The sequence below is a fragment of the Microtus ochrogaster genome (assembly GCF_000317375.1).
Source record: "Microtus ochrogaster isolate Prairie Vole_2 chromosome 6 unlocalized genomic scaffold, MicOch1.0 chr6_random_2, whole genome shotgun sequence".
Lineage (NCBI taxonomy): Eukaryota > Metazoa > Chordata > Mammalia > Rodentia > Cricetidae > Microtus > Microtus ochrogaster.
The window spans coordinates 7,321,777-7,348,243 of record NW_004949095.1 but is presented as its reverse complement, the minus strand read 5'-3'; the positions used below and the strand labels follow the sequence as shown (position 1 = coordinate 7,348,243).

The 26,467-nt window shown below is 45.0% G+C and overlaps 1 protein-coding gene across 1 annotated transcript in view; it reads left to right on the top strand.

Annotated features, from left to right (window-relative positions):
* Positions 1-25,145, top strand: part of Brinp2 (BMP/retinoic acid inducible neural specific 2) — a 102,848-nt gene extending 77,703 nt beyond the window's left edge. The window contains exons 3-8 of the mRNA XM_005363930.2: positions 4,409-4,599; positions 5,672-5,880; positions 15,468-15,573; positions 19,080-19,316; positions 21,284-21,506; positions 23,112-25,145. Coding sequence (XP_005363987.1) covers positions 4,409-4,599; positions 5,672-5,880; positions 15,468-15,573; positions 19,080-19,316; positions 21,284-21,506; positions 23,112-24,228 — 2,083 coding nt within the window. The 3' untranslated portion in view covers positions 24,229-25,145. The remainder of the gene's footprint in view (positions 1-4,408; positions 4,600-5,671; positions 5,881-15,467; positions 15,574-19,079; positions 19,317-21,283; positions 21,507-23,111) is intronic.
* Positions 25,146-26,467: the final 1,322 nt, after the last annotated feature.

The window sequence follows — 26,467 nt, the reverse complement described above, 5'->3', positions numbered from 1 at the left end:
GCGATGAAGCTCCGACCCAGGATGGACGTAGGCTAGAATCTTCCCGGTAAGCGCACCTTGGGGTGCGACACACATGATTGGAAATGGGTTAGTCCAGGTGCGAGAGTTAGCTGAGAAAAGGTCTGGAGCTAAAGAGCCAAGCAGTGTTTAAAAGAATACAGTGTCCGGGTAATTATTTCAGGTAAAGCTAGCCGTGTGGACAGTGGGGTGCTGGGGGGACGCAGCCCCGCTGCTCCTATTACTACAGTGTTGACCTTAACCACTGGCACTGGGGCTTAAGCTTCTCTTCCCTCTAATTGTGTCACTCCATCCAAGCTACTCCCTTAACACTTCTGGGTTTCACTTTTTGTTATTACCAACATGACCCTGGGGAAGGTCAGTGTGCTATCGTTTTGCTCAGGTTCTGCTACCAGCTGGTTATATTCCTTTAGGTAAATCTGTGACATCTTTGTTTCAAGGTTCTCTTCAGCCAAGGTGCCTGCTGGAAGATGGGTCTGCCACAAATGAATCGCAGATATGTTGAAGGCTTTCTCAGTCTTTAAAACAGCAGGTCATGCGCTAAGGTGGCAGGACTCCCTGATTTACCCTGCTCTGAGCAGCCTCAGGGACTCTAAAGAGAGTATCCCCTCCCCCAAATTCCTTCATTCTTTTCTCCTCCTTCCTTTTCTTCTCTACCTCTTTCCCTCACTCCCTCCCTCCCTCCCTCCCTCCCTCCCTCCCTCCCTCCTCTCTCCCTTCCTTTTCCTCTCTTTTTTTCCCCATCTTTTGGAGACCAGATCTGACACTGTCACCTATCCTGCCCTGGAATCCATGGTAATCCTCCTGCTTCAGTATATATCATAATCTGGAGAAGCTAGGCAGATGATACTTTTCCTTCACTTCTAACAGCATAAAAGAATACGTGCTCTCTAGTGGTGTGACCTTAGGCAATTACTAAGCTTTCTGAGCTCCAGTTTCCCCGTTTAAGTGGAATAGTCTTTAGCTATTGACTTGCATCAAACAGACTTTCCACGGCTGATGTCAAACTGAGCAAAAGTGCAGAACTCTGAGCGTGTTTCTCTTTTGGTCAATCTTTAACACAATGAGTGGTAGAAATGACTAGATTCATTGTAGAGGAATGGGGATATTGATCATTAATATCTGAGTGTAAAGCACAAGGGTCTCAACTGAGAGATTTTTTTTTATGCTCTGGGCTTTGAATGTAGATAATGGACAGACATGAGTTGTCCATGTCTGCGGTGGACAGTGTGTGAGGACCCAAACAGTATAAAAGGAAAAATCAAAAGAATTTTCTCGCAGTGTTTTGTTTTTTTTACTTGAGACAGGGTCTATGTCTATGTAATCCTGACTGGCCTAGGTAGACCACGCTGGTTGTAGTAATCTTCCTACCTCTGCCTTCTAAATATTGGGATTACAGATATTGGCCATCATACCTGGTTTGATTTATATTTTTAAGTGTCCAAAATTAGGCTCATATACCTTTATAAACAAAACGTAACTTCCTGATACATGCACATTTTGAATGTTTCATTTCATATCAGATCAATCACTAATTGCTTGTTGCTTCCTAGGTGATATTCTTATAACTATCTTTTAGTAAATTTTCCATTAATTTGAAAACTGGTGGAATGGAAAAGCTATGATATTAAAGGTCATGGGAAATGTCTCCTTCAATTACCCAAGGGAACCTTGCTGAAGATATACAGTTATTCTCTTGTAAGAATGGTTAAGATGGCTCTACTGTTGGAGACAGTTAATAGCAGGGAAGAAAATCCTACCCTGGCAGAGTTTATGCTCTAATGGGAGGAGAAGGAGAGAAAATAGATGATATCAGTGGTCATAAGTCTGGTGGCATAAATGGGAGACAGAGTGAGAGAAGGGCTCCTGGATGAGATGGCCAGGAAAGTGATGGGCATGGTCCGTTGTAAGAAATCATGGAAGATGGAAGAATGTCTCCTCTTCATCCTGAAATCTAGGGCCAAAACATGATAGAAAGTATTAGTTAATGCAGTCTACGTGTATCTCATCCCAAGGCAGAGAGCCTGGGTTTGATGACCCTAGGGGTTTTCTTTTGATTATATTTTGTTTCTGTTTTTAGTAATCTGGTTTTATGATTCATCGGTGTAATTATCCTCTAGCCAACAAGAGGATACTGGTTCCCATCCAGCCATCTACAAATGAGATCAGGCAACTGTTCTCTACCCTGCAGTGGGATTTGGGATAGCAAATGCTTTTGACAAATACCCTGTACTTTAATTAAAGTTTAGCATTTCCTGCACAAAAGAAATAACTGGTGATATATTATTATTAACTTGCCTTGTTCGATAAATAAAGCCACACAATGAGAAATTTGAAAGACTAAGTTGAAGCCATGAATTATTAGTCACCATTTTTCTTTGTTCGGCTAGTGATGGTTGGCATACGCTCCTCCTCTATGTCTGCGCCTCTTGAATTAGATGGGGTGGGGGAGACTTCTACAGGCTTAGATTAGGCATAGGTTTTCATTGATTTATTTTTACCTATTTTATTTCCTGAAGCTCCATCACTCGCACTCCTTGGCTTTGAAGCGAAGGTTAGACCAAGGTTATGTACTTTCACAATGAGCAGGATTGGGATGGGTAAGGGATCTGTGAAGACTTTATATCTTACTGTTTTCTGAGACGGGAAAGCTGTTTCTTTTGTTTGTTTGGTGGTTTTGTTTTCTGGAAGTGTCCATAAGGAAACCCAGACATCTTTTGAAACATGCTACTAAAAATGTGGTCTTCTTGGTCCTTTCGTGACCCATGTGACATTTGCTCTCAAAGTTGGAGAGCGGGGGGGGAAAACATGATATGTTAATTTGAATGAAAATACTTGTCCCAAATTTATCTATCTAATAATCATGTGCTGATCATTATAATACAAATGAACTAACCAGACAGCCCTACACACAAACAGAAAGAGGGAGAGGGACAGAATATGCCAGCCTCACTTGAGAATGTATAAAGTAGTACAGTTTAATACTAGGGTTAAATGCTGACCTTGGAGACATGTCTTTCTATGTTCATGTGATGAAATGGGAAGCAGACACAGAGCATGTCTGAGGCCACTAAAGAACTACGGTGAGCTCAAGGGAAAATACATATGTGGTTGAGCTGCAAGCTGAGCAAGCAACTTTCTTCCTAGAATCCTATTTTTCTTGAAAGCAAGAGCACCAGACAACCTATAGTTATTTAGATTTAAGTGTTTGGCAGACACATTCTGAAAAAAAAAAGCAAGCTAGCTTTTAAACTGGTGATATTTATTAGCAAAAATGAAAACTAGAAAAACATGTTATTTATTAGCAAAAATAAAATTTTAGTTTTCACATAAAGTTCAAGTTCCAGAAAAATTATATTCATTATTATGAGTTAGTCAGCTTCCTGATATTTAAAGGTATTTCTGATGGACTTGGTGGTGGTATTTACTAGTCTGGTGTTTCAGTACTCTACAATGAAGTGCCAGGAGGTTAAAAGAGCTGCATATTTCAGTGACCAGGTATGTCCAGGATGGCTAGTGTGTGCTGTTACCTGATCATGTGTGGCAAAAAGATCTGTTCAAAACACAATGTAAAACTCTGGATTTCAATGCAGTAGAATACAACGTTTATTGATATGGCTTCAGACACCATGCTATAAGTAACTTTTCAGAAATAGCCATTCCTTTAGTTTAGTTTGGTCCCAAGCATAAGAGTCCACAGTTACGATGACACACTGGATGCAGAAGCAAACATGAGAGTGAAACTATCCTGTCGAGCAGATATGGAAGATTTACAAAGTCACAAAGCAATACGCTCTTCCTGTCGGATTTGCTTTGTTTCAATATATAGAGCTTTTGTCATGAAATGCATTGATTCAGTTATATGTAATGGTCTTATTACTGTTAATTTCAAATGTAATATTGGAGAGATAACTTGAATCTTCTCAGTTTTAATTTCTGATGTGGTATCAATCGATATGAACCGCATAAACAAGTAGGGGAATGTAATTCTCTCCAAGGGGGGTGTGAAGGGATCTGGGTCCCAAACAGTAAAACATTGTTCTCTCTAGACCTGCTTCCCAGTTTTCAGTAGTGAGCAACTGAAGTAAAATGGATGATATAACTCACCAGCTGTATAACAGCTGTGACCCGATCAGTCCTCCGCAGATCACTGCCCAGCGCTGCTTCTGCTTCTCTGTGAGGCGTGGCGACTACCTTGGGAAGACACTTAGCTACCACTGTCGGGTGGGAAACCTGGGCGGGAGATGCTCTGGAGGAGATCAGCTTTTCAGGCTGGAAATCTCTACCCTACGAGAAGGATATTGAGGAGGGAGGCCTCAAGAGGAGAAATGACCTTATCTGTTTCAGGCTTCATACTTTTTGTTCTGAAATATGGTGGCTTTCCCTGCAGGGAGTTTGCCCGATGGAAAGTGAACAACTTGGCCCTAGAAAGGAAAGACTTCTTCAGTTTGCCCCTGCCTCTCGCCCCAGAGTTTGTCCGCAACATCCGCCTCCTCGGAAGGAGACCCAACCTGCAACAGGTTACTGAAAACCTCATCAAAAAGTACGGCACCCATTTCTTACTTTCTGCCACTCTCGGAGGTAAGCAGCATTCTCGGTCCCAGCCAATTGGCTGTTCCACTGCGGAAAATAGCTTTTATGATCTGTTGAATATCATTCTCCCTGCATCTTTTCTTCCTTTTTGGCTTATTATTGCCGGAGAACTATTTTTTCTTGGTGTACTGGAGAACAGTGTATTCTCTGCACCCGAAACCACCCTAGAACATTTCTATTTTCTTGAAAGTGGCATCATGAGGGAAGGGGGGGTAAAGGGGTAAGGAAGGAGATGGGAGGGCACATACAGGTGTCTACGAAGCATCTACCAGCAGGGGGCGCTCCTACTTTTATTTTGACTAGCTATTTAACCCAGGGACTTCACTTCTTACTGTGGCTACAAATGTCAGATCTATAGGCACAGAAATAGATGTTCACCGCTCCTCCTTTATTGTATAGACTGGTGAGCAGCCAAACCACAATTCCAACAATTGGGTGGCTCTCCCTTTGGTAGGGTGCGGGTGGGGACCGGACTGTGCACAATGGAGCCAGGACTCTGGAAAGAATCACAAGACCTGAAGATGCAGAGTTCTCCCAGTTATGGGAAGAAGAAAGCAGGGTTTATCATAACATTTAGTTAAGTGTGCAGTGGGGGAAAAAAAGCAGCTCCCCCTGGGTTGGGGCCAGCTGCAGGCCTGGGGGGGGGGGTGTTTGATGGAGAGGGAGGAGGCAGAGCCTCAAAGCTTTTGCCCTTTCCCTGGAAGCAATAATAGCCATGTGGCTTCTCATAAACAACTTGAGAGGGGAGAATTGTGTCTCCCCCTTGGAGGCAGATTGCCTGTGATGGAGATCAATAGAGGATGTTAAATGGAGACGCTGCTGAGGGGTGAGCTTTGGGAAGCTTTAAGAACTAGGCAAAGGAGGGCTTCCCAGGCAGGGAGGCCTGTGACCCTGTGCACAGTCTGAGGAAAGAGCTCTCAGAGTGGAAATGATGGGGAGAGGCCCGCAGCAGGGCAGTGTTCTCTTTGAGCTCACTCTGCCCTGCCAGAGGGCTACAGGTTCTTATGGCCGGGATGTTGGAGCTGACAACCTCACTAATAAGCTCATGTTTTTGTTATAGGGGAAGAGTCGCTGACCATTTTTGTGGACAAGAGGAAACTGGGCAGAAAGTCAGAAACATCAGGAGGTGTCCCTGTGGTTGGGGGCAGTGGGAACAGCTCTGCTGTGTCCCTGGAAACCCTGCACCAGCTGGCGGCTTCCTACTTCATTGACAGAGAGAGCACACTACGCAGACTGCACCATATCCAGATAGCCACAGGGGCTATTAAGGTAAAGAGGAAGCTGAATCCTCAACTAGCTTCAGGTCAGCCAGACCACACTGAGCAAGGGGAAGCAGTTGCTTTCTAGTGGTATCTCAGCTGGGCCTTACAAAGGGCCGCATCACCCATCCTCTGAAGGAACATCTAGTCTGCAGACTGATTTGCTGTTGTCAAAGACAGGCTTGACTGCATCCTAGTGGGGTTGAAGAGAAGATATCAGATAGCTATTTAAAGACAAGGTCTATGTTTTTTAGGGTTGGCGAGAGAGCAACTAGCATTAGTTAGGTTGCTCAGGAGGAGCACTTTAAGGTTTGTCCTGGGAGCTTGAGATCTGAATGATGATTGACTGATTGAGTAGGACTGAGGAAGGCTGTTTCAATTAAACAAACAAACAAAAAACCAACCCCAAACAAAACAAAACAAAACAAATGCTACGTTCTAAGGCCCCCTGAGTCAGGAAGTAGTTTAGTAGTCATTGAAGTGCAGAGTCCTGTGAGGACAGAGAAGTGAACTGTGAAGACACTACACAAGATGAGGTTCTGAAGTGGAGCTGCTTGGCATGGCCACAAAAAGAAATGTTAGCACAAGGCAAGGGAGGAGTTCCAGCAAGACCATGACAGAATCTCATAATCCCATGCATGTCTTTAAGGGATCCATAGTTACTGTGATGTCAATAGCTGTAATCTCCAATCCCCCTGCTCTAATTAACCTGTAGGACATTTCTACTAAGGGTCCTATGTTAATGGATGAGTAATACCACTTTGAGGAATTCTGGAGTTTTAAAATTCTAAGTATAAAATCAAAATGGTCTATAGACATCCCCACCTAGCTTTATTCTGCTTTGCTATCGGCCAAAGCAGCTTTTATATCAACCCCTGAGAGTAACACATATTCCCAGCATCCAGAAGTGTTATCCCACAGCAGTACGGTATGTCATGAGCCACTATAGTTAGGTGCATTTTATCAGCTCCATTTACTGTTCCACCTACCAGCAGGCATGCACTACATAGACAGTTGGGTTTAACCAAGGTGCATGTGTGGACAAGGTGGAAGAAAAAGGCAAAGGAGTTAAGATTATATACCAAGGAACACAATGTAGATTCAGGATCCTAAGTCAACCACTGAAAAAAAAGAAGCTAAGAATGATAAAAAGTAGATCAAGTCCAAAGACTGAAAGTCTAAGTTTGATGATAAATAGTTCCCAACCTTCTTAATGCTGTAACCATTTAATACAGTCCCTTATAGGTGGTGACTCCTAACCATTTTTCATTGTTACTTCATAAATAATTTTGTTATGGTTATGAATCGTATTGTAAGTATCTGATATGCAGAATATCTGATATGCAACCCCTGTTGAAAGGGCCATTCAAACCCCAAGTTGAGAACTGATATGTTACAGGGTAGAGACGGAGGAAGCATGATGTGATTTTTGTATTGCAGTTATAGAAGAAATGTAATTTGCAATTGAGTCTAGGACATAACGTGGGTGTGGTGACAGAGATGAGGTTACAGCTGTGAGGAGGCAAGGCCAGGCAGCCAAGCATCTAAGAGAGCAAAGGTTAAATGATTGTATGTATTATGGATGGGAATCAGAAGTCAGTAAGTATGGTACAGACTTCTGCTGGTAACAATAGTAAGTTCAACTACTATAAATCCTCAGTGAGCCAAGAAACATAGCAAGAAAATAAATATGAAGGGGTGGCTAGTGAGGTGCATTGCACCATGATCCTGGCTTCCAGGAGCCAGAGATAGCCTGACAATAAGGAAGAGCTGCAGTGAGGAATCTGCCTCATTTCCCTGCTCAAGAGTGTGAGATGGGAGAAAGAAAACAGCCGGCACTAGAGAAGGCAACCGTCCCTGGGGATGCAAAGCTGAGCTAAATCAAAACAGGTAAAGTGGGCTCTTTAGAAGAGCTTGGGGTTAGAGAGATGTCGCTGAGGACTCGTCATGACTCACAGGGAGCACAGTGGAAATTAACTGGAGAAAAAGTAGCAGATTACCGGAGTACAGTGTTTGGAGGGAGGGAGCATCTGGGAGAGGGAGGATGGGTTTCCATTAGCAGAAGAAAAGGTTCATTTATGATGCTGGTATCTAGTGCAGCTCGAAGTGATGGAAAGGGACTCTAAGTAGCCTGGAGAGGGTTTTACCAAGATATTAGAACTTTGGAAAATTTCCCTCATCTGTCAATCTCATATGAGCTCTTTCACGCTTGGAGAAGAAGCCCAAAATTCTTACTAGGAAAGCCGGGTGGTGGTGGCACATGCCTTTAATCCCAGCACTAGGGAGACAGAGGCAGGCGGATCTCTGTGAGTTCAAGGCCAGCCTGGTCTACAAGAGCTAGTTCCAGGACAGGAACCAAAAGCTACGGAGAAACCCTGTCTTGAAAAATCCACCCCCCAAAACAAAATTCTTACTAGGAAATGACAGACAGGTACTTTATCAACAGTTCAAGGGTCTCATTCCCTTGTAGTAGCCCTCACACCCTAACTTAGATCCGCTGATCCATCATTACCATTGCTCCTTGCCCCTGAATTCCCTTCATCCCCAATTCTGGTCCACTAATCCAAGTCCTTGTCAATGCGTACCTGATTTTCGTCCATAATGCTTTTATATTCTCCTCTCCAAGAATTCAAGTCCTACCACTGCATGCAGATTGGGTGTTGCACAGGTTACCAAACTTCTTTGGACTTCATTTTCCTCTCTCTCTAAAACTATTACATAACTGGAAGAGTTTTCAACCTTGAAGAAAGTCTGTGATATTCAATAAGAAAATGGACAGTTTGCCCAGAGCAGAACACAGTTGGCTCTTGAAAGGGCTGATTGTTCTTAAGAAAAAATCATTGACGTTCTGCCCCTGCTGTCTTCCTACTTTCATCTCTAAACAGTCCTCTCTCGTCCAACAGCTTTTTACCTTCCGCTCACATCATGTAGCCCAGGCGTACCCAAATACCAAATGTTATTAAACATGCTATCCTCCCATATCTCGCTTCCTGCCACTTGCTCTCTGTTGTATTCCCAGCGCCTGGCTGTGGACTCAAGTGGCTCTTCCTTCCCCTCTTTGCTCAGTTGAGAAAACTGACCTCCTGTGAAGCTTTTCCTGACTCCTAACATAGTGAAGTGTTCCTCCTCATGGTTCCAAGCACGTGCCTCTATTACTGAGCTTGTCATTTGAACCACAGGTGCTAGCTAACGTGATTATGGACACAGGGAACTCAGAGAGCCTTCTAGGAGAAACTGGGTCTCACTCAGCCTTCATTCCCTAGAAGAGTACAGAGTTTGCAACCTTGTCGGTCATGAGGAAACAGATGTCATATGATCAAGGGAGGAAGGAATGAACAAATGAGTAAAGTCTCTCTGTCTCTAAACCACTACTGCTTCTATTTCCTCTGCCATCAGTACAGGGACCACACCCTTATTCATGGTCAAGTCCTCATTCCTGATATCTAGAAGAATGGGCTTAACCCTTAGATATTAATTAGCTGTATTTTATAATTATTGACATTCAGATCCTTTTACTGTTTGGAGCTTCACATAACTCTCAGTTATTTTCAGAAAAAAATAACTAGTTTAGAGTTGACATTCAACTCATTCACCCAGCAGTGTTGGTAGAGTTGCTGCCATGGGTTCCAAGACATATCCCTGAAGTCTCCGATAGAGGAGTGGAAGACAGGTCAGTATTAAAGCCCTATCTCTTATAATCCCTGTGGATGGTCCCAGAGTTACAGCCACTGCCTGTCTCCTCAGAGGAGGGACCACTATCCCTGGAAATCTTCTTTGGGAACCCTTCCAAGGACCCACTGACTGTGAAATGAATATTCAATCCCTACTGCACTGCCTGACCTAAGGTTTTCTCTGGGAGTATAGTGGGTTCTCCACGGAGGATACAACTCAGAACACTATGTATAAAAAGGGATGGTTTCATATTTTCTCCCATCTCCACCCTTCCCAGTCTTCAATGAGGCATATAGATTTCAAGGACATTTTGCTAGACTAAGGATCAAAGGGCTGTGTTGGTATCCCTTCTCACAGCTCTGCTCACCTGCTCGGGTTTGATCTGCAGCATTGCCATCAGTGGAGTCTACCTCCTCTCTAAATGATTAACGCTTATAGACCCATATAGGACAGTTCAGCAGCCAGGATGCGCCCTGTAGCTCATCCTTGGAGCTAACAGTCCTCTGTGCAGTATCACTTGCCATCTGCTTCGTTCTACTGAGCCTGCCTTAGCAGAAGTCTTGCTGGGCTCCATCCCATTCATTGCTGTATCACTGGGTGGGGATGAATGGGGTGAGAGGAGAGCCCTGCTCTGCCTTCATGAAAGAAACATCCTCTAGCACATCTGCCTGAAGCGAACCTGTGGTTACTTTTCACTCTTCCCTAGTAACTCCTTTGCATTAATGTGGAGAAACAGGTGCCCTTCCCGCTCTGCTTCGTTCCTTTGGGAACCAGAAAACATTACTCTGCGCCGTAAGGCTTGCCCTGCTCGGCACACACTTTCGAGATAGGACTTGCCACATTACACTCTGTCTGTTTGCATGCCTGTTCCCCTCCTCCCCACACCCACTGTGACAGTAGGTCTTTAAGCAGAAGGGACTCTGCAGAATGCACGTTGCTCCAAGTCCCTTTACAGCATCTGGCATGGGGCAGGATGTTCAATAAAATGCTTGAGAGGTGAAATCGGGCTACACAGTTTAGAGGCAAACAAGCCAAGTGGAGCAAGAGTACTCAGGGATTGGGTTTCAGCCCCACGCTTGCTGTGTCTATGACCTTGAGGAACTCCATTTGTCCCCTCCATAATCCAAGTCACCAGTCACTTAACTCACCTGTCCACAGGACTTTCAGCTAATATGACTACTTCTGTTTTTAAAACTCTGAACAATTTCCAGATAATTCAATACATTTTGTCCTAACCACAACTATTCTTTCTCTCCCCCGATCCCTCCTGCTCCTCCAGACCTTTTCTTGTGGCAACCAAAGGGCAAAAGCACCAGAAATTCTCTGGAAGCCTGCTGGGTAACAAGGCTGGCATCTCTGCCAATTAGTTACTGCACTCATGTTCTACCTGATGATAAAGATGATGATTGCTGTCCCTGTCTACTCAGCTGTCACGTTGGGGTGACACCACATGATCCAACCCACAGGAAAACCATGCAAAGTATAAAAGGTTATACACATATACAACTGTCTATAACTTCCTAGAAGGGATCAGCACCACAAAGACGAGATAGGGTCTTTTTCATAGCTATAATTAATTCACCTCTTTGGGAACAGGATGTGGAAGGACTTGGTGTGGGGGTGTTGAAAAGCCCATGAGGTGACTGAACAAAGACAGTCAGAAGCCAGCCAGACCCTAGGCAGAAAGGGGGACTTTATCATAGCCCATCCTAAGGGAAAAAAAAATAAGTGTTGGTAAAGCTGCAGCAGTCTGCAGCCCCTGATTCACTTTGAAGCCTTTTTAAGCACACACACCATCGCTGGGCTCTCCGTGCTCAGCCCCGTCGCTCACCATTAGAGACCCATTTTCCTCTGCTGTTAGCATCACAGGTGTCCCCCTCTTCCCTCAGGTAGGGCAGTAGCAATCTGGAAGTGAGAGAAGGGGGAGGAGTATAGGCTCACTGGAATGATGGTTTTCACAGTCTGGTATTATGGAAAATTGGATGCGCTAATGAACCTGGGAGACATCAGGGCTTTCTGAAGGCAGGATGGTCTCTGTCAACAGACCAATTAGCACACAATTATTTTCCCCTTCTGAAAGCTTATCTGAGGCACTCTTTGAAATGTGTGCACTTGAGTGAACTGCACTTTCTGTTACCTTTATGGGCCCTTTTAATAACCTCCCGGAACTGCCTGGCCCTCTGCAGAGAAATCTGCAGCACTGTATTGGCTCGCCCTTCAGAGACAGGGCTTCCACCACATGTGTGGGAACAGGGCTGTATATCAGTCTGTACTGCTCACCCAGGTCAGTTCCTGACAGCGTCTACTCGAGACTCTTTCCAGGCCCCTTTCTTCTTCCTACCTCATCACCTATCCATGGCGGGGAGAGAGGTGGTATCAGAACAGAATAGAAATAAAAATAATAATGACTTTGGTATCTCGTGAAGTCTGAGAGAGCCTTCCTCATGAAGATCTGGCTTACTACTCTCTGCTCTATCAGGACATGGGTACGATGCCAGGGTATTTCCTCATTTTTCTTGTCCTGCACCACAATCAACAAAGGGAAGCTCCTCTTCTCAGAGGCCTACCTGACTGATTGTCTTTTTGTGGAACTGACATTTGAACAAGCAGAGAGAGAGGGAAAAAATTACAAGATTACAGTCAGCCTCAGTATGGAGAAATGATGGCGGGAAGGAGATGGATGAGTACTGGGTCGGAAAAGGCTTGGGAATCAGAGAAAAAACAGGAATGCCTCTGTTGTGGCTAATCCCTGGCCTGCCCTGCCCTTCCCTACACACATCTTGTTATCTCGCTCCCTGTCTGAAGCTAGTTGGTGGGTCACCCACTCAGGAGTGGATAGATAGAAAATCCAGAATACAACTTAGCAACACTTTGGTGGCCAGCTTACCGTGCAGTAGGAACAAACTAGTTTCTCAATGCTATAGCATCCACTTGTACCTGCCATTCAGCCCAACCCGTTCACACAGGTCCCACTAAATCATGCTGGTTCTTAGCCATGATTCTTCTTATGGGGAGTACTACAAAAGAAAGACTTGGCCCTGAAGTAAGCCTGGCTCTGTCTTCCCAGTCTAGTCTGATCACTAAGACGTATTCAGTGCACAGTGTCCACGTAGGAAAAGAAGCCAGCCCAAGAAGATCCACCAGAACACGGGGATTCTGGGAACATAAGTTTCCAAGTGCCATACAGGCAGGAACTGTGACATTCACCTGTGAGTTGCCAGTAACTGAATAAAGCAATGCAAGAATGTATTGAATTCGTCCTAGCCCCTAGGATAGAATGTATGTGATAGTGAGCTGCTCGTTTAACTTATCTAGACCTTGTTTTCTTAATCTCTTAGAGAAAGATAGTGAATGAAAAATTGAGGACATGATGGCTCCTGGACACGTCTGAGAAGGTTTATTGTAGATATGAGGAAGAAAACAGCCAGAGGCATCGGGAAGAGCCCAGACTGAACCAGGCCAGCAGACTGAACCAGACTGTGGGGAGGGGAGAATGAGGGAAAGAGAGAAAGGGGAGTAGGGAAGCTAAGGGCCAAGAGACCACAAGCAGCAAGAGGTCAAGAAAACCAAGAGGGAGCATGGACCAAGAGGGCGCACAGCCAAAATGGCTGAATTATATTAGGAAGAGAAGCTGGGGATATGAAAGCCCAGCCCATGGGAGGGAGAGGTTTAGGGAAGAGGGCCAGGCAAGAAGTGCCGGGAGGAGGCATAGGGGCTGAGTGAGACTTTCTCGACCTAGCAGAAAGTAATACCAACTTCCCATCATTGCATCTTGTTTTGTTTTGTTTTTTCCCAGTGTTAGACTTCTGAGGAGAGCAGATCCCTAGCATATTAGATGAGCTGAACTCTTTAGACTATTGGCTAGAGAGTGGTGACATTTTTGTGGTGTCAACCCTTTGACCTATTTTCTAGGAATTGAAATGACACAGATCTAGAGGCTGAAAGCTCCAATGTTGACTTAAACTAATTAATTATTTTGGGCTCAGTCCTGTGATCCTGATACTTAGGAGGGTGAGGCAGGAGGATTGTTATGAGGACAGGCTGAGCCATATCATAACTTACAGGCCAGCCTAGCAGTAAGACCCTATCTCAAAGTCAATCAATCACCAATCAATCTTTAGGAATATTCCGTCGTTCAGATACCACAGCCCCGCCATTCTATGCTCTGGACTGTGTTTTCCTATTGGGAAAATGGGAAGGTTGGATTGGGTCCTGAAAGCACCATCGGCATTTTGCTTCACTGGAGAATCACCCTACACCTGGTGTGGGCCTGGGCCTGGTCCTCCTTCGGACTGTGTCTTGCTGGCTCTCAGACACTGTTTCTGATGCTGCTTCTTTGTTCTTTTCCAGACATACTTTCACAAGTTCCCTTGAATCCCTACTCACTTTTCAAGACTGTTTTAAACTCCCAAGATCAGCCCTGACTCCTTTCCCAGTGTTTGTGGTATCATCCCATCTCCCACTTGACAGCTTTATTCTCTGTGAATTTTCTAAGCGTAGGCAGACTGGAGTCTCTCTGTGACGTCCCGTGCATTTTGGGTTCCTTAAGGAGCCAGGCCCATACCTATATATTTTGAAGCCTGTGTTGCGGATCCCACTGTCTTTCTCTTTGAATTTTTCTTCTTACAACATATTTCCCTAACTCCTCTACTGTCTGCTCCCTACTTATCTTTAAAGAGTAGTGATGTTTCCCCTGTTCTTTTAGTTTTCCCTCTGCCTGGGAATGTGCTTTCTGTGACACATCTTTTGGTCACAACTCGGATATCTGTCTGTCATTTGTAATCTACCTGCCTCCTCAAATGACTCATTATGTAACTTACACATCGTTGTGCCTATCTTCCTGAAAAGACTAGAACCCTTTTCTCACACATCCTCAGGTTCACTGCTTCCTTACGACATTCAGGCACTGCACTAGCCGCTGTTGACATCACGGCAAGCAAAATAACTGTGAGCTTGCCTCGTCAGAGACTCCAGCATGGGAACCAGGTGGGAATCACATCCTCTTAGGAAAGGATGTAAAACGGCAGCTCCTGCGCCTACTGCAAAGCCCAGGTGCCTGCAGCTACAGGGAGGTCAGCAGTACCAGGTAGAGCCCCACAAGAGCTCCAGGAAGGTGCTCTATGAATGTTTGATGAATTGCGCAGAATTGAACAGGGGCTGCTCAATAAATACTCCTTGATTGGTTGATTGATTGTTGGCAAGGGCTTTGAGCTCTTGAGAAGAAAGGGCCTCGGGTCCCCATCATTCTTATTACATAATTATTTCAGTGAACTTAAAGCTCCCCATTTTTCATCTTATACTTTAAACATCAGGGAAAACTGATGGGCCAACTTTATAATATTTTAAAATATGGTGTTTGGAATACTACGTGGCTGTAAGAGTTTATGTATATTTAATATACTTACTGAAATATGCAATAATCCGTAGCTGATTTTCTCTAAGGACATCTCGATGCTGAAGTGGACTTAAATGTTTAATACTAATAATAATACTCATAACCATTCATATTTCTCTTGTGCTTTTCATCTTTGGGATCCCTAAAACCTGTGAGCACCCCATCAAGTGGATGTAACTGGTTCACTCACAGGCTAAGAGGAACCACCTCTGGCGCCTTGCCTCCTTCAAGCTGGCAGACACCAACTTGAAGGTCTCACTCCATACCCACTTTCTGGCTACACAACTTGTTGACTCCCCTCTCAAAGGCCCTAGCAACCACATGCAGCTTTTTATCACCGGCCACATAGAAACAATGATCACTGACTCAGGACAAGGAAACAAAGTCACTCTGCATTCCTGGGGTAGACAAATGCAGTTTCTTTGGTCAGGGGTAGGACACAGAGTCTCCACATGGATGGCTCAAAGGAAAGGGCAAAGAGAAACCTTTCTCTTGTTTTCTAAGTCCATATCTTGTCCCTTCTTCTCTAGGTCACAGAGACCAGGACCGGTCCACTGGGCTGCAGCAACTATGACAACCTGGATTCAGTCAGCTCTGTCCTGGTTCAGAGTCCAGAGAACAAAGTGCAGTTACTGGGTAAGCAGCCACATGGTGGCTTCACACTGCTAAGGCCTGGTGAAAAGCCTGGATCCCTGACAAGAAAGGAAAGATCTGATTTTCTCATTTGAGTAGGTCATGGTCTGGGATAGGTATGTCTAGCTCTTGGCCTCTTATTTCGAGTACTGAAATAAGGACTCACATTTTACCAAATGAGCAAAATAACTTTATTAAAAGCAAATCAATAGCACCGATCAGAAATACACTATCAGCATTGGTAGCAGGCTTCATACGTGAAGGTACTCAAGGACCCACATTAGTGTATGGGCCTTCCTTTAGGAGGAGCCGGTTACTAGGGTCATGGTTTGAATAGTTATCTACTTAGATACACAGATTAAATCCCATAACCATTTTTTCTATTGTGCATGTTCCTTCCCATAACACATGTAATTTTTATCAAATGTGCATCCAATTATGCATAGGCAAAGGATAGTAAGTAATGGATTCTCCCTAAACATTCACTTAGGTACACAGTTTTACCTTATTACACACATGCTCAAAACCACTCTAGGCCACATGGTTTCCCCAGCTTTATAGCTGGCCCATAGTGGAGTACAATTGAATAGAACACAACTTTGATGGCTGTGAAGAGGAAGAAAACATACTCCATCATTCACTGTAGGGTATGTGTGCAGTTCAAGTGGGGGTTCTAGGTTGCAGACAGTTGCTAGGTGTGTTGCTATATATCTGCTAGGTGCAGATAAAAGACCTAGGCTGCCAATTGCATTTTGAATAGAAATGAGTACACAGTTCCTAACAAGTAGAATCTGGGTCATTAAGTTTATGCCTATCTGCCTCAGCTAAGTCCTCCTTAAGACAGGAAACTGCACAAATCTTAAGACCTGCATGCAGCAACTTTCCATCAGTATTTTTGGGGAGGGGCATGAGGAACATCTGAGGACTGGCCCCACACCCATGATCCATTGCTCCTGCCACTTAATATCTAAATAACTTCCAATGTGTTCCTTTTCGAAACCTGTGCTATTATTCTGTAGGGATCGGACACACAACCTCGTAAACTAGTCTAATGATGGTTTTGGTTATGGAAGGCACACTAAGGAACCAGTGGCCTTTGCATAGTAATTGTGGCTTCACTAATAAGGCTCCCTCTAGGTCAAACTTTGGGTCCACTGGTCTGTAACCACAACAGAGGAGTGGCTTGCTTTCCATTGTCTGTGCTTTTTCTGTGAGAACTGAGAACCTTGAAGCCAGGAGCAGCATTTAAGAAGAATGAACAGGAACATTTGGACTGGAGACAGCAAGGGCAAAGTGGAGAGAGAAAAAGCAAATACCACTGTTGTAGGCCCAAAGAATGGAGGAGAAGTAGAGACGTCTAATTCCACCTGTTTCTCCAATGTGTTAAGAGAAGAGCTATGCAAACGGATTCAGCAGAAGAAGACTTTGTTTTTCCTAAGCACTAACTGAATTGGCCTCTGTTTAAGATATTACAATCCCAGCGTCACAGAATCAATGGTCCTCACCCAGAAGTTACAATTACAAATCTCAAGCAATCTGAGCCAGAGACAACTCATATTGCTTTAGGAATTAACAAACATACAATAAGAGGAGTGAAACACCTAGTAATAGATACCCAATACAATTAATATCTCTCTTCTCCTGTCCCTGTACAAGCTGGATTTGTGTCTGGAAATTAGCAGTGAGTGAAGTTCAAAATGCCTGGTGGTTCATTTGGAATAGTTTGTGCCGTTTAATTTTAGAGCCCATCACTCACACAGACATTGCTCAGGGCGCTTACTTTACAGCCACAGGAAGTGTTCTGGTGAAGAGGCGGGAGGCAGTGGGGAGGTGGAAGGAGACTACCGGAAGAGGCTGAGTGTTGAAAGCAAGCATGTGGATGGCGTGTGTGTGCTGAGTGGGGACTGTCGAGGGCCATGTGGGCACAGAATCAGGAAAGGGCCATCTAGTAGCCAGAGAGAGTAGGAGGTGGGCCTCAAGTGAGAACAGAAAATATCCGAGCTGCTGACAACTTCAAGGTACAGTGTGAGGCCCTCTGAGGCTGGGATGCGCACTGGGAGAATTTTGATTTTTCTGCCAAGGACAAAGTCATGGATGTGGAAATCAAAAGCATGCATTTGAGGAAAGGGGCTTCTTATATCTGGGGGTCCTTCTATACCTCATTCTCCTGGAAGAAAGTCTAACAGTATCCCTATTGGAAGAGTCTCCTGAAAATCTATACTAAATCTATACTAAATCCATCCTTAATCCATAACTATCTTTCCTTCACCCTTTGCAAGCTTCCAACCGTCACCTTACCTGTGGCTTGAAGCCAGTGTGTGTCTGGGCCTGATGGCCTAATGGCCTGATAAATCTCGAGGAATCTACCCTCCTTCATTTATATTTTCTCAACTGTTAAATTAGTTGGGAAGTGATGGTACAGGCCTTTAATCCCAGCACTCAGGAGGTCGAAGCAGGTGTATCACTGTGAGTTCGAAGTCAGCCTGAACTGCAGAGCCAGTTCTAGGACAGTCAGGGCTATGACAGAGAAACCCTGTGTCCAAAAAGCAGAAAAAAAACAACAAAAACAGAAAAAAAAAACAAACAACAATAAAAAGCAAGAGTTAAATTATACTGAGTAGGCAGCCATAGCCAAGTATGCAGTATCACCAGGTGAAACCAGGGTTGTGGTTGACAACTAGGGCTGTGACTTCAGTGGGTCACAATGGCCTTTTGGCTTTTAGTTTCTCATTTCAAAAAATCCTCAAAATGAAATTAGGCATGGTGACACACACTGATAATCCCAGCCCTTGGCGGGGCAGAGGCAGGAGGATCAGAATCCACCATTAACAGAACAAGGAATGTGAGCCCAGATTATTTTAGGGAACAAAATAAAACAACAGCAACAACACCTCTAGGATAGAGATGACCCTGAGAGCAACTACCAACTATATATAGAAAGTAATCGGTTTAGTGCCTGGCCACTGTATACATATAGTAACTGTCCCTATCTCATAACCAGAACATTCTCAGCTATCCAGAAATGGACTGGGAGGCCCAGGAAGGTAAGCATTTAGTAATGTCTGAGCATGTCTACTGCCAGCATTGAGGAAACTCTAAGGAAGAATGGCTATGAGAGGCAGAGCAAGCTCCTCAAGCCTTGCTTTCTCCCCCAGGAAGGCCTTAAGCTCTTATTTTATCTGAAACATCTTCCTGTTTCTCTCCTAGAAATGCTGATGAGCAGCCACTAAGCTGTTCTTAGGATATGCAGGCTCTCAATTTGGCTGATGTGAGGAGTTTGGCTAAGCCTTGGGCTTTGATGTTCCTCATCTGCATACTCAGATCCTCCCCCATCTGTCATAGGGGTAGAAAAGCCCTTTCTCCTAACCAGCTCAGCAGGATCCGACCCTGGGGTGACCAGTCTCAGGCCCAGTCAGCAAAACCCCTGTTTGGATTCCCATAGCCTTGGGTGTGAGAAACTGAGTCCCGCTGGTTCTGCTCAGTGATGCCTTGATTCACGCTTTCCCCAGGCCTGCAGGTGCTGCTTCCTGAACACCTGCGTGAGCGGTTTGTGGCAGCAGCACTTAGCTACATCACTTGCAGCTCTGAGGGTGAACTTGTCTGCAGGGAGAATGACTGCTGGTGCAAGTGCAGCCCCAATTTCCCAGAATGCAACTGTCCTGATGCTGACATCCAGTCCATGGAAGACAGCCTGCTGCAGATTCAAGACTCCTGGGCCACTCACAACAGGCAGTTTGAAGAATCAGGTAAGCAAGACAACTAGCTCAGAATTGTTCCCCACTGAAGACTAGAGGCTTCCAGGGCCCAGGACACGAGGAATCTAACTTGGATCCCAACTTACTATGTTTGTAAACGTCCGAGGAAAGAATAATGATATGGTCTTAAGTGGTGTGTTAGTCTTCAGGCAAATAATCACAGTGCCTAACTTAGACGTGTGTGGAAAGGCCTTAATAAACTAAGACAAATATCACTGAGAGTACAAAGAAATGCTATTGTCTGTCCTTCCAGCTACTGATTTCATGGTGTCTAACACAATGCTTGCACCTGATAAATATTTGCTGAAGATATGAAGTATATAAAATGGTCTAGTTGGTACCCAGTGGAAATCAGACCAACTGTTGTTTCTTGCTGACATAACTAATTATCAATGTCAACTTAAGACCAGGGTCTGCGGGGATAGTTTTGCTTCTTGCCCTATTACTGACCAACTTTCTTGCTTTGGTTTAACCATCCAGTTCCTCGATGCTATAATACCCTTGTCTTTAAAAGAGTGATAGCAGTAGGTCGATGATGCAAGGAGCTGTTTTAAAAAAATCAAGTTCTAGTCCCCAGCCTGATGCTTTGGGCTAGCAGTAGTAGGATGTGTTCTACAATACAACTTTTGCTTTTACCACCATGAGATTAATAAATGAGAGTGTCATAGGCCTCTGCCAGGTGGGGAAGTGGTGACAGGTTTCAAGGCAAAGCAGAGAAGAGAGACCTGAGCATGAGTTCAAAAAGCAAACCATACCCAGGATGCTCAAAAGACCACAGATTTGGAGCTTGGAGGCAGATATCATGTTGCTTCTATATTAGCTACAAGGAAGAATACCTATGTGACCAGGAGCCCAAGAGAGCAAGACGATCTCAGAGAATCAGAGAGTAGACTGTGGAGGGAGAGGCTGGGCGCAGGGATTAAATGTTTCTAAGATTTCTGAGCTGGGTACAGTACCTTCTCTGTGCCAGCATTTGCCTGTCATTGAGCCTGTTTACCTTCTGCTGGAGAGTCCTGGTATTGTTGAAGAAATTTGGCCAAAGAGAGACAGGAAGGAAGTGGATCAGGATGGGACAGGAGGGAAAGATGAACTGGGAGGAGGAGATGGCGGAAACAGTAATCAGGATATGTTATATGAGAAAAAAAGATAGTTCCATGAGTAAGTTACCTGGAGAAGAAAAAGAAAGAGACACACCCCTAGGCTATGAGTAAAAGCAGGATTTCTAGCCATTCAAGCAATGGCAGAGATCTGTTTTGAAAATCAAAGATTTACTGGAATAAGAACAAAAACCAAGAGTCAGGCAGTGGGCACTCAGCAGACAGATCTCTGTGAGTTCAAGGCCAGCCTGGCCTACAAAGGTTAGTTCCAGGATAACTTTTAGGACTGTTACACAGAGAAAACCTGTCTCAAAAATAAAATAAAATAAAATAAAACAAAGAACAAAAAACAAAGCAAAACAAAATAAAAAAAAAAAACCCTCCAAAGTTGGGGCTGGAGAGACAGCTCAGTTGTTAGAGCATGCACTTCTCTCCCAGGGGACCTGAGTTGGTCCTTGAAACCATGTTGTGTCATTCACAACCACATCTAATTACATCTCTAGGAGACCTGCCCCCTTCTTCTGTTCTCTGTAGGCCCTACACACATGTAGTGAGTGCACACACACACATACACACACATACACACACACACACACACACACACACACACACACACACACACACGAGAACCAAAATTGAAAAAACGAATGAATTCTTAAGAAAAGAATCCTAGAGCTACATTTTATGATATGTTAATTAATTTTCAATAATGTCATATGTAATTTAAAAAGCTAGTACAGTGGATGTGAGGCCTGTTTCTTATGCAGTGACTCTGCGGGGCCCCGGGGACTAAGGAACCAGCCATTTGTGTTCCCAGGACTTCCCATAGCTTCTGCTCAGATTTGGTATTTTTGCCCACAGAAGAATTCCAGGCCCTGCTGAAGAGGCTACCCAGTGACCGGTTCCTGAACTCCACAGCCATCTCCCAGTACTGGGTCATGGACACTAACGTCCAGCACCGCTACCAACAGCTAGGAGGCAGCCTGAAAGTCCTGTTAAAGAAGATGCACCGGATCGTCCGCCGCCTCTTCAATCTCTGCAAGCGCTGCCATCGGCAGCCCCGTTTCCGCCTGCCCAAGGAGAGGTGAGTACCTGGGCTTCAGATCCAGAGCACAGCATCTCCTGCCAGAGCTGCTGAAGCCAAGAAGGATGCTGTGGTCAACATGGAAGAACAGAACGTGGTGACACATTCAGCCATTCTGGTTCTGCGATCTTGGCCTCCCTCCTCTGTCATAGTCAATCATCCATTGTGTCTGAAGAAGTTAAGGGAGCCTGTGTAACTTTTATGTAAATGATAGTAGATTCAAATACTATTCCAGTAACACCCCAATTCTCACTTATTCTTTTCCAGTTTTGTAATTCTTCTAGTGACGGAAAGGGTTGAGTTCAAGCCCATATACCAACTGCAAATGATGAGAAATAAACACCCTAGGTTGTTTCAAACAAGTGGTTCTCATCGCTTGTCTGAGTCATAGATGGGAAGAAAACTGAAGCTTGGACTCTCCCAATGGAACTAGATGAGTATACTGTGATAGGAATCCACTTACTTATTCACTCATGCATACATGCCTTCATTAAAATGTAGTAAACCTATATTCCATGCCCTGCTATTTAGCTATAGAGGACACGGGTGACAAGGAAAGATTTAGCAAACATGTAGAGACATAAAAAATTTAAAATCCTGACTTATTGGCCACTGAAACTAATGAAAGTAGAACACCAATCAAAAGGACATAAATTAAAAAAAGAATGAAAACATAAAAAAAAGAGAGATAGTTCCCAAGAGGCAGAGGCTGGAGAGGAAAACCTCCTAAGAAGTCTTGGACAGCTTATGCAGGAAACGATAGGAATGCCTGGCTTATGTGTGAGACAGGACTCTGGGCAGTGTGGCTACTGTCACAAAGGCCCAGCCATGTCACTGATTGAGCCTTAGGGAAGGCAGGAAGCAGGGGTGGAGAAGACAGACTGGCAGGAGTTAGTAAAATGGTTTGTTTTTGTTTTGTTTTTTAGCAACTAATTTTTCAATGCCCCTCATGAACAAGAAACAAGCTTGCTCTGTGAGAATGTGTTTGTGGACAGCACGGAACCCCTGTTCTCACTACACTTCCAGGGACCCCAGCTCTGAATAAGGGCTCAATGAACCAATAGTAATTCTATACAGGTAGTTGCTGTGGGTAAAACCAGAACACAGTGATGAGACAGTGACTGGAGTCGTCCTTTGAAGGAGACACTGGAAAGAACCGACTTGAGGAGGTAGTTAAAAGATGAAATCCAAAGTTTAAGTAATCCACAAAAAAATTTCAAGTCTTCCTGTAAGAAGGCTAAAACAGAAAAGAAGGAGAGACCTTCAGTTGGGCATGAACTTGACAAGATCTATGCTGTAGAGAAAACTAAAAGGCTAGATTTGATTCAAGACACTGAAAAGCCTCCAGTTTTGAAAGAAATTAGCCTGGCTGTTTCTAGGACAAGCCTGATATCAAATCTTCCTGACTGGTTTGCTAGAGAGAGTTCCAGGCTTAACTGAGTTGGTGGAGCTCCGAGGTCTTCACCACTCAGGAACCTGTTGCTGTGATCTTTCCCTTGCCCCTGCCCCCTCCACTCCATCTGTTAGTCGGTGTCCTGATACTCCTAGGGAGGACAGGGCATGCAGTTTCCTTTGCCTCTTACTTCTTTGTTTTATCTCTTCAAGGTCCCTGTCTTTCTGGTGGAACCGAATCCAATCCCTTCTCTACTGTGGAGAAAGCACCCTCCCTGGGACCTTCCTGGAACAGAGCCACAGCTGCACCTGTCCCTATGACCAATCTTCCTGCCAGGGCCCCATCCCATGTGCCTTGGGTGAAGGGTCTGCATGTGCCCACTGTGCTTCAGACAATACTACTCGCTGCGGGAGCTGTAACCCTGGCTATGTGCTGGCCCAGGGACTGTGCCGTCCCGAGGTAGCTGAGTCCCTGGAGAACTTCCTGGGACTGGAGACCGACCTGCAGGACTTAGAGATGAAGTACCTGCTGCAGAAGCGAGACAGCCGCATTGAGGTCCACTCGATCTTCATCAGCAACGACATGCGCCTGGGCAGCTGGTTTGACCCTTCCTGGAGGAAGCGGATGCTGCTGACTCTGAAGAGCAACAAGTACAAGCCTGGGCTGGTGCATGTCATGTTAGCCTTGTCCTTGCAGATCTGCCTCACTAAGAACAGCACCCTGGAGCCTGTCATGGCCATCTACGTCAACCCCTTTGGGGGCAGCCACTCTGAGAGCTGGTTCATGCCTGTCAACGAGGGCAACTTTCCTGACTGGGAAAGGACTAACGTGGATGCAGCTGCCCAGTGCCAAAACTGGACAATCACGTTGGGAAACAGGTGGAAGACTTTCTTTGAGACAGTCCATGTTTACCTAAGGAGCCGAATCAAGTCCCTGGATGACAGCTCCAACGAGACAATCTACTATGAACCCCTGGAGATGACGGATCCCTCCAAGAACTTGGGCTACATGAAAATCAACACCTTGCAGGTCTTTGGCTACAGCCTGCCCTTTGATCCAGATGCTATCCGAGACCTAATTCTCCAGCTCGATTACCCATATACGCAAGGTTCCCAGGACTCTGCCCTCCTACAACTCATTGAGCTCAGAGACCGGGTCAATCAACTCTCTCCACCTGGCAAAGTCCGACTGGACCTTTTCTCCTGCTTGCTCCGGCATAGGCTCAAGCTGGCCAACAACGAGGTGGGCAGGATCCAATCCTCCCTGAGAGCTTTCAATTCCAAGCTGCCAAACCCTGTCGAGTATGAGACAGGCAAACTCTGCAGCTAATGGGGAACTACCCCAGCACTGGCCAGAGAGTTGATCCACACATTCAGGGTGCAAAGATAATCCGAGCCTTCACCTCAGTGCCAACAGGGTGCTTCCATAGGACTCTCAGCACCTGGGGGATGGGAGCTCAAGGCTTGGACTGAAGCAGGCGAGAGACAATGAAACAGCCACGGCACACGTGCACAAGTGCATACAACACCCCCTTCCCTGCCCCCACTCACAAGGAGGCCACAGCTCAGCAGCCTCGGGTCTGTAAAGTTGGTGCTCTCTAAAACGAATGCATTTGAAGAAGAGCCAAGGAAGAGATAAAAAGAACCAGCTAAGCTATGAAAGAAACGAAATGAAAATGCTTCAAGGCGATTTTTGTCATCCAGGACAGCAAGAGGGGACAAGAGTGGGAGGGGCGGGAGACCTCCCGTCTGTGGAGTCACTTTTGTATTCTTTTTAACCAGATTTCTTAAAATGTTGTTGTTTTGTGCCTCCCTGCATCGGTTCTTACTTTTTGTACACTGCCTCCCTGCACCCCTGGGGGCCATGGGCTGATGGCTTTCCGTGCCACTTCCTCAGAAAGAGCGTGCAGTGCTGCGGCAGAGGAGCCGACACTAAGGGCAGGGTACAGCCTCCTTGCTCACTCCCTCACTTCTTCCTCCTGCCAGCCCCCTCACTTTCTCGCCCACCCACCCCCAGTTTCACAGTTTTGACTTGTTCCAAGAGCCCCTCACAGTTCATCCAGAGCCCTCTTCCCACAGCACCTGTCTGTCCAAGGAAGCAGTTTTGTCAAGTTAGAGACGATGTATATGGAAATGTTCTTTTTTAAAAAACAACAAAACAAAAAATATTTATTTTGTGATTGTTTTTCTTGTCAACCTGCTCCAGTCATATGAACCTCTGAGTAAAATTTTACTTGACTTAATGCATTTTAAAGACCCTTTTTAGTGGGAAAATGAGAGAGAAACGAGAAACATAGTTTCTTGGATTGACTGAATGTTTATCAGTATTATCACCATCATCATCCTGTGTCTTAAAGGAGTATCCACAGATGATGTACATTGATGTGGGAGGCTGGCTGATTAGTGTATGTATGTGTTAATTTGTGTCTGTGTTAACTCAGGTATGAAATGTGTGTGTGTGTGTTTGTGGGGAGGGGAGAGGGAGAGGGAGAGGGAGGGAGAAACATTATATGAAAACAGAGCAGAACTTCCTTAGAGAGTCAGCACAGGTCCCGGAACCAGGATATCCATGTCAGAGGATTGGCAGTTTCTACTCAGAAGCAGCTGTAGTCCCGGAACCTGCTGAGAGAGGCTCTGTTGTCACTGTCCCTAGGGGCAGCAGAAGACTCTCCCATGTTCTATGTATTATATGGTCTGGGATCATTCTTTAAGGAAATTGACAAAGATACAAATGTGATATTCATCTTCTTCATTCTGTCTGCCATTTCCCCAACCTACACATACCAGACAGACAACACATGCATCTCAGCTTAGCCTCCCTTACAACAGCAAGGAACCACCTCATAGCATATTATGCAGACATCCACTTCTCTGTCCACATGGTTTATGTTCTAAGTGCAATGTGTAAGTATGACAGCTTTAATTTTATTCAGAGCAAATCACAGAGATACTAAATATCTCAGTCTGTAGCTGTGGTACATCTTAGTGGAAAACGAAAGGGGACGCAACAATAAAATGGTCCCATCTACCCAAGAGTCTTGTATGCCCATTGTTGCCTATAGAAGAATTTGATGTTTCCTTTAATCAATTACAACAGCAACAACAAATCCATGGCAGGTAAGTGGCCTGAGTCACAACCTCCCTGAAGGCTTTAAACCCAGAGTGCTGGGAGGATTGAGGGTGAAAACAGCTATAGGCGAGCTAGTCCTAGTTCAAACCATTGCCTGCTAAGTGGGGTTTATACCAGGCTCCTCAGCTGTGGGAAACAGAACAAGCAGATGACATCTCCGTCAATGGGAGTGCTGAGAAGTACCAGAGGAGGGGACGCTTGGGGAGAAGAGGGTTGCAAATGTCAGGAAGACTTTGATATATGCCTAAGATGGGCTTTATGCGAGGTGTAAGGCAGGCAGTGGAGTCTGCTTTTAGCACTCGAAATGATCCTGTCTCCATGCTGGAGGAGTGGGTGGACAGAAACTTCCACTCATAAATTACGGGCACACTTTTTATGTGGCAAATTGTCAGCCACTGTGCATAGCAAAACTCAGAGTAGGAAGAGGGAAATTGGGAAT